The sequence below is a fragment of the Panthera onca genome, chromosome E1 (genome assembly GCF_046562875.1).
Source record: "Panthera onca isolate mPanOnc1 chromosome E1, mPanOnc1 haplotype 2, whole genome shotgun sequence".
In the NCBI taxonomy this organism is placed as follows: domain Eukaryota; kingdom Metazoa; phylum Chordata; class Mammalia; order Carnivora; family Felidae; genus Panthera; species Panthera onca.
Window position 1 is genome coordinate 52,999,573 of NC_138352.1, and position 8,582 is coordinate 53,008,154.

Sequence of the window (8,582 nt, forward strand, 5' to 3'; positions counted from 1 at the left end):
CCAGCACACACGAAAGACATGCCGTTTACATGCGAAACCTGTGGAAAGTCGTTCAAACGCAGCATGTCCCTCAAGGTGCACTCCTTGCAGCATTCTGGAGAGAAGCCCTTCAGATGCGAGGTAAGGGCTGTGCTGGGCCCCGGCCCTGGGGCGGGGCGGGGGCGGGGGGGAGGGGGGGGCGCGGTGAGGGAGGGGAGCGGGGGCCGCGGGCGCCAGGTGCCGCTTCTGACACCCCCGTAGCTCTCCCAGACTAGGGCAGCCCCGGGACTGACACAGAGCGAGTTGTTTCTCTTTCCTCAGTCATCCCGACAAGTCGGGTGTGCTTCGGGGATCATTCTGCAGAAGCCCTCCCTCTTGCTAATAACCGAGCTGCAGACATATAGCAGCGCCGCAGAGGGAGCCTCAGCGACCTCGTGGGCTGGGCCCCAGCGAGGCCAGCGAGCGCGGCTCTCACGCGTCTCCCCGTGTCCGCTGCAGAACTGTGACGAGAGGTTCCAGTACAAGTACCAGCTGCGCTCGCACATGAGCATCCACATCGGGCACAAGCAGTTCATGTGCCAGTGGTGCGGCAAGGACTTCAACATGAAGCAGTACTTTGACGAGCACATGAAAACACACACTGGTAAGAGTTCCCGGGGACCGGTTGGTCACCACCTGGGCGTCTGTGCACGTAAAACCCGAGAGCACACGTTCGCGTTCTGAGTGCAGATCCTCCTTGAGATAAGCCCGGCACGTGGAAACACAGACGTGTCGTCCTGGGAGACTGGGCTCTCGTTAACTCCGTTCGTTTAAAAAGGGAGTGTCTGCCAGTGCCTTTTACCCGTGGGTCCCTCCAAGGCATCGACGCTTAGGGCACAGGATTCCTGAAATTGTACGCCACTTATTTTGTGTACGTGCGTTTGTGCTTTTTTAAGGAAAGGGTTCCGGACCCTTAAAACACGAAGGCCGCCGACTGCTTTAGATCGAATACTCTCTCAGCTCGCTTAAAGTCTGATTGGATTGGATTTCCCGAAACTGACCGCTTTTCAGGAACCTCTCCTGTCAAATGAGCTTAAGTCTTACTTTAACCATTCCGTGTTTCTAGGGGTGTATGCTTCCTAGCACGGATGTGAATCTTATAAGCACTTGACCACCCAGCCCGCAGGGACGCATGGCATCAGTGTATCTCAGCCTTGACCGGGTATTCTGGGGTTAGCAGTCTTTGCACCGATTGAACAGTGTGAACCACTTTCCGGGTTTCTAAATAGAATCTAGTCACAGGTTTCTCTGTTCTGTTAGTACAAAGTGACAGAGCTAGAAGGAACCACGGGATTAACTTGCTTAGCGCCCTGCTCGTTTGGCTCGGCCAGTGGTGAGGAAACTGTCCTGGCCGGATCACTGTAGTGCGCATTTTTCTGTCAAAGTCCGGAGAAGAGGGGCGCCTGGGTGGCGCAGTCGGTTAAGTGTCCGACTTCAGCCAGGTCACGATCTCGCGGTCTGTGAGTTCGAGCCCCGCGTCAGGCTCTGGGCTGATGGCTCGGAGCCTGGAGCCTGTTTCCGATTCTGTGTCTCCCTCTCTCTCTGCCCCTCCCCAATTCATGCTCTGTCTCTCTCTGTCCCAAAAATAAATAAAAAACGTTGAAAAAAAAAAATTAAAAAAAAAAAAAAAAAAAAACCGGAGAAGAACGCCTGCCTGGCTTCTTTCCCATTCAGAGCGACGCACCCTGCGATTTTAAGGATTAGTCTAGATGAAGAGTCACGAGAGGATTTTCATGAAATAAGTTACATCCCAAAGAGTAACTTTGAAGCCCAAGCGAATGGGTGGCAGGATATATCAGAGTAGTTAACAAATTCTCCTCTTCTAATTTGGTGGCTCTCAGATAGGCTCCTAGTTGTAACTGAGTCAGTTTTAGGATTCAGTTTTTTGTTGGAAAGCAGGAAACTGTGGAACTACGTGGAAAATAAGCTCTTGGGAAGGCAGAAGCTGTGTCACATTCACACACGATGCCTGGGACATAGCGGGGGCCCCATAAATGTCCCACGATTGGAAGGAACCTGGAGCCACCAGTGCCCTCTGCCTCGCGCCCCTGCTCTTCTCTTCGTGTCTTCTGGGCCCCTCTGTCCCGGTTCCGGACTCACTCCTCCTTCTGCGGTTCTTCCTCTTTCTTCCTTCCCCTCCGTCCTTCCTCCTCTAGGCCCTTAAATGTCCGCAACACGAAACAGAGTGTGTATTTTGTGATTAACTTATTTGTTGAATAAAATTTTGTGTTGAATGTTCTTTGACCAAATAGGCAAGTTCAGCATTTCCTGTTTCTTCTAAAAAAAAAAAAAAAAAAAATACAGCCACCTAAATTCACTTAAATTTTTATCCCTCTCATTAAAAGAGTAGTACATACTTCTTAAAGTGTATTAGAAAATGTGAAAGTTGAAAACAAAACAAAAATGATCATCACTGAAAGACCATGACTGTTAACATTTTGGCATACATTTAAAAAAATTCTTTACTTTCTTAACACACGTATAGATAGATCCTGCGCATAAGTATTTATGTGTTCGTGTGTATAGTCATAAAACAAAAGTTGGGTCTTTATTGTAACCTACTTTGCCTTTTTACTGTGTTATGTCGTTACCAGTCATACCGTTTTAATGGTTGTGTAATATTCCTCCTGGTAAATTTGCTGTAATAATAGCCATCATTTGCTATGCACATATATGTCAGGCACCGTCTAAAGTGCTTTACATACGTTACCTCATACAATAAATACAACTTTTAACAATAGTCCCATAAAGTAAAAGATGTTGTTTTCTGTTTTTTTTAGCCAGTTCCCTATTGGACATTTAGATGATTTCTGTTTCCAACTTTTCTACTCTTCTAAATAATACGGTGATAAACAACTTTGTGGTTAACACATCCATGATTATTCACTTAGGGTAAATTCCCGGAAATGGGATTATCAGGGCAAAGAGACGTGCACGGTCTTAAGACGTGGTATGTGTTGGAAAATAGCCATCCACATACACTGTCACTGGCTGCGCCTGAAAACACCCATTTCCCCAACGCTTTCCAACGCTAAATAAAATCATCACTGATTTGATAGGTGGAAAATGGTTTCTTATTGTAATAATTTGCGTGTAATTAATTGCTAAGTAAGAGTGGACATTTTTTCATGCACTTGTTGAGAGTCAGTTTATTTTCTTTCCTGAATTGCTTGTGCCTCTTCTGTATTCACCTTTCCATTGCAGAGTTTGACTTTTTTTTTTAATTGTTTATAATAGCCCTTTATATATATTTACATATACTGGACCTCGTTTAACACTAATATTAAAATACTCTTCCCTGGTTTGTCATCTGCCTTTTAATGTTGTTCGTGATACCTGAGCTGGGAGAGTAGCTGGTTGGTGGGGTGGGACAAACCTGGCTGTGCCGTTCACTCCCGTGGGGCCTTCCATGAATTATGCAACCTCAGTGGGTCTCTGCTTCCTTGGTATTAAGTAAGGATGACAGGAGTACCTGGAAAATACAAGGAGAAGGGTTAGCGCTCAAGAAGAAAAGGGAGGGGCGCCTGGGTGGCGTAGTCGGTTAAGCGTCCGACTTCAGCCAGGTCACGATCTCGCGGTCCGTGAGTTCGAGCCCCGCGTCGGGCTCTGGGCTGATGGCTCGGAGCCTGGAGCCTGTTTCCGATTCTGTGTCTCCCTCTCTCTCTGCCCCTCCCCCGTTCATGCTCTGTCTCTCTCTGTCCCAAAAATAAATAAAAAACGTTGAAAAAAAAAAAAAAAAGAAGAAAAGGGATAGCTCTTTTAAGGCTGGGCAAAACCACATTTAGAGTGTGTTTTATCGGGGATTAAGGCCATTGCAGGCACGGACATTGCTTGGGCTGTTTCTTTGCAGTTAAAGAGACTTGAGGCAGATCTTATCTAGGGAAGCTGGCCAGCCCTCAGGCAGGGTTTCCTAGGGTGGTGTGGACATGGGGTGAGTTCAACATGGAATAATTGCTGATTCTCCTCGTACCAGGCGCAGCACTAAGTGCCTGACGACACAGGGATGAGTTGAGACCCGGTTTGTGCCCTCAAGGAACTGCCAGTCCAGGGACAGTGCTGATGATTGTGGTGTAGTAGTAATAGTCGTAATAACAATATAATAGTAATAATAACAGTCCTAATGTGGCACTAAAACGCGTGGAGCATCTGCTACGTGCTGGAGACTGTTCTAAGCTCTTTCCTTGTATTTCCAACTTATCTCAGTAACCTACTATTGTTACCTTCAGTTTTCAGATGAGGAAACTGAGGCTCGGAGATCACATAACTTGTCCAAGGCAGTCTGACTCCAGAGCCACATATTTAACGGTTCCGATATAATTTAACGTAGCAAGTAATCAAATGGGGGGGGTGTGCAGGGCCTCGTGAGGGCAGACAGCACCATCCCAGAGTCTGGTTCTCAGCTTCCAGAATGTGCCCGTGTACTCCAGCAGATCAGGATCAGAGGAACTGATAGGTGCTAAATAGTGTTAATGATCTATAAACAAAACCGCTGATTTATTAATTCACAGTGAAAAAGCTGAGCGGCAGGTGGCTCAGAGCTCTTATTTCTTTGGCCGTCATGTTCTTTGCCTAAATAAAAATCTATATCGGAAGCTAAATTATCAGAAGATTGGTAGGGATGGGGAATTATAGGAGAGGAAGGTAATTGAAAGATCTTAATAGTGAGTAGCATATGTCATTGAACCTGATTGCAGCCATCCCTCGTAAGACAGACTTCATTTGCACACTGCTAAGAAAATGTTGCCAAGTAAAAATGCCACACCGTTGATTGTCGGGTGTGTGTCCGTTTCTGAGATGCTGACATGCCAGGGCACGCATGTCTTAATGTCTTAAAGTAACACATAGTTGTTCATAAACATCAGTCAAGAACCAACCAGGGGCGCCTGGGGGGCTCAGTCGGTTAAGCGTCCGACTTCAGCTCAGGTCATGATCTCACGGTCTGTGAGTTCGAGCCCCACGTCGGGCTCTGTGCTGACAGCTCGGAGCCTGGAGCCTGCTTTGGATTCTGTATCTCATTCTCTCTCTGCCCCTCCCCCACTTGTGCTCTGCCTCTCTCTGTCTCTCAAAAATAAATAAATATACAAAAAATTAAAAAAAAGAACCAACCGAATTGTGGGGGGGCACCTGGGTGGCCCAGTCAGTTAAGTATCCAACTCTTGATCTCAGTTCAGGTCTTGATCTCAAGGTCCTGAGTTCAAGCCCCGCGTTGGGCTCTGTGCTGGGCATGAAGCCTACTTAAAAAGAAATAAATAAAAATTAAAAAAAAAAAAAAAGAACCTACCAAATTGGGCTCCTGTAGTGAACAGGACTGAAACATCCCTGGGTTCACAGGGCTTGCAGTGAGTCTAGGGGGCAGACACACGAGGCACCACACTGGTTCGCTGATGAGAGCACAGCAAGTACGCGGAACTAAATGAGGTTGGCTAGAGTTTGGGGGACAGGCACGGCCTGGTGTGGAGTGTGATGAGACGTGTTATTGGAGACCAGGTGCCAGGTCTCACTCACACACACACACACACACACACACACACACAAACACACACCCATAAGACGTGTAAAAACGTTTGGACTTTATTCTAACGACAGTGGGAAGTTCTTGAATGGCTTTGAGCAGATTGTGACACAGCTCTTGAAAGTTCTCTCTGGCCGCCTGTGGAGATTGGGCTGGAGGGCGGGGAGTGAGAAAAGGGATGGCGAAACCAGTCAGGTGGCTATTGCAGATAATCTAGGGGAATGAGGGTGAGGATACGGACTGTGGTAATGGCAGTAGGTGAAATGAAAGTGATGCACCAGGGAGGTGAACTTGGTGACTGATTGGATAAAGGTGGTGTGCGAGGGAAGAATCAAGGGGTAGTCCCAGGTTTGGGTCTTGAATGCCATTTGTCAAGATAGAGAACGGTGGATGGAGGGGCACGTTTGCTAGGCAAGATAATGAATTTAATTTTGCACTTGTTAGGTTGTTTTGTTTTTTTTTTTTTTTAGCCTTTATTTATTTTTGAGAGAGACAGAGCACATGAGCGAGGGAGGAACAGAGGGAGAAATAGAACTTGAAGCAGGCTCCAGGCTCTGAGCTGGCAGCACGGAGCCCAACATGGGGCTCGAACCCACGAGTCGTGAGATTATGACCCGAGCCGAAGTCAGACGCTTAACCGACTGAGCCACCTAGGCATCCCTTGCACCTGTTAGTTGTGAGACCTCCGTGGGACGTGCAAGTGGAAATACCCAGTAGGCAGTCTGTAAAAAAATGGGTTTAAAGCTGAAGAGAGAGATTTTAGGCCACACACATCGATCTGCGGGTTTCTGCTGCTGCTCAAGGGTATTCATACTAAGCAGACTGGAAACCAGATCGCTTATCCCTTTGAACAGTGCAAAAGGCAACCAGCTAGCCAGCCCAATTCTTGTTCTTTCCTATCTTCCATGTAGATTCTCTGCCTTCATTTCTAACGCCCTTCCTTCACACCCATTACAACACTGCTTCCTCCAGTCGGGCTTAGCTTTTTATGTAATAGGCCTTCTGTCTAGATGTATTTGTGTTGAGATACTTTTCTGTTTGCCGTGTTGGACTTCGCTTTAGCGTGTCTTACGGTCACCCATCTACCAGCTCTTCTGCAAAGTGGGACGTTGTGCAGGTGGCCGCGTGCACATAGTACATTTTGATTCTCCCTTATTTCAGTCTCATTTTCATCTTACCCCGAGGTCTTCAGGAGACCTTCCCATCACTCATTAGCACAGTTAGTTGGGGCCAGATGAGTAACGAGAGTTAGAGGCAAGGGGAATTGTAGACTCACGTCTGGAACAACAAATGTGGAAAATGTGGTAGGACTTCAAGAAATGAATAGAAGATTACTAAGCAATGAAAAGGACCCGTTGAAATGTGATCCCATAGATTTGTGGGAGGCGGGTCCTAAGAGTTGTGGGCCCTTTCTATGGCAAACCATTACAGCCTAGAGGACTACACGTGAGAGATGGCTAGAGAGGTCCAGGATTCGATCCGGAATGGAGCACACAACAGAAAGTAAGCTTACAGTGAGGATATGCTGTTTGTGGCGCAGGGTCTAATGTGCCTAAAATGTGGTCCATGAGTCAGGTGGACAGCGTTTGCTCAGAGTAGACTAATAATTCAAAGAGTAAGTCCTTTGGCTTTGTTTCCAACCAGCTTTTGGGAGCGAGGACTAGTTCTGGAGAGTCCAGGAGGGAGGGAGGGGCCCAGGGGGGTTGAAAGGTTATCAAACAGGTGTGCTTTTAAAACATTATATTATGGGGCGCCTGGGTGGCGCAGTCGGTTAAACGTCCGACTTCAGCCAGGTCACGATCTCGCGGCCCGTGAGTTCGAGCCCCGCGTCAGGCTCTGGGCTGATGGCTCGGAGCCTGGAGCCTGTTTCCGATTCTGTGTCTCCCTCTCTCTCTGCCCCTCCCCCATTCATGCTCTGTCTTTCTCTGTCCCAAAAATAAATAAAAAACGTTGAAAAAAAAATAAAACATTATATTATGTAAGTAAGTGGCGTTTATTTAAGAGAAACAGAATGTACACATAAGCATAAAAAACAAAACATCACTCATCAGCCCATCGCCTCCGGGTAATCACCGACATTTGTTGTGGTTCTTTCCATATTTTTTCTACAGATGTTTTTCACCAAAAGAGGGTAATACCGTGTGTGCATTCTCATTTAAGTTGATTGTTTTACTTAATAGAGTGTGGATTCTCACGTTAGGAATTTGAATTCTACAGCTTTATAGTATTTGTTAACGGTGCTGTCCACTCAGATGGGTGCGCCATATTGATGTAATGAACCCCATTTAACAGAGAATTTGAAGTCTTTAAGGTAGTCGGAGGAAATGGGTTAAAATGAAAGAAAACAAGTTGGGCTCCGAACTTACCCAGAAAGTTGAATGTGGATCACAGAGAAGAGCCTAGCAGTGGCAGCCATTGGATAACGAAAAGCTGAAAGATAAGAGGAGTATGACGTCAGAAACTAGTGCTGGTGATTAGAGACAAAACTGATCCCCCCTGACTGCACAGCCCGGTCTCTTGAGGAAGCAAGGAGAGTTCTGGCTTTCACAGAAGGAGGGTAATGGGAGAGGTCAGTTCTCAAAGGCAAAGATAAGAAATAAGGACTACAGGGGCGCCTGGGTGGCTCAGTCGGTTGAGTGTCCGACTTCGGCTCAGGTCGTGATCTCACGGTTGGTGAGTTCGAGCCCCACGTCGGGCTCTGTGCTGACAGCTCAGAGCCTGGAGCCTGCTTCGAGTTCTGTGTCTCCCTCTCTCTCTGCCCCAACCCCGCTCATGCTCTCTCTCAAAAATAAATAAATATTAAAAAAACACTTTTAAAAAAAAAAAAGAAATAAGGACTCCGATACGGGTACAGAGGTGTTCCCTCCTTGTGTACGGAGGGGTCCCCAAGCGGAAAATGGTAGGAAAATAACATTCCTCCGTGTGTGCAGGGATGCCCAAAGCTCCGTCACATGAAGGGCTGTGTTTTATGTGTCGAAAGCACACCCTGGAACCAGACTGCAGGGTTTTAAATCCTGGCTCTCCTCTAGCTGTAGAACCCCGGGCAGCTTTC

The 8,582-nt window shown here is 47.1% G+C and overlaps 1 protein-coding gene across 2 annotated transcripts in view; it reads left to right on the forward strand.

Moving 5' to 3' along the window:
• The window catches only part of ZNF652 (zinc finger protein 652), a 61,390-nt gene that overhangs the window by 43,136 nt on the left and 9,672 nt on the right, over positions 1-8,582 (forward strand). For both annotated transcript variants that reach the window (XM_078437277.2, XM_078437278.2), the window contains exons 4-5: positions 5-120; positions 478-622. In XM_078437277.2, the coding sequence (XP_078293403.1) occupies positions 5-120; positions 478-622 (261 nt within the window). The remainder of the gene's footprint in view (positions 1-4; positions 121-477; positions 623-8,582) is intronic.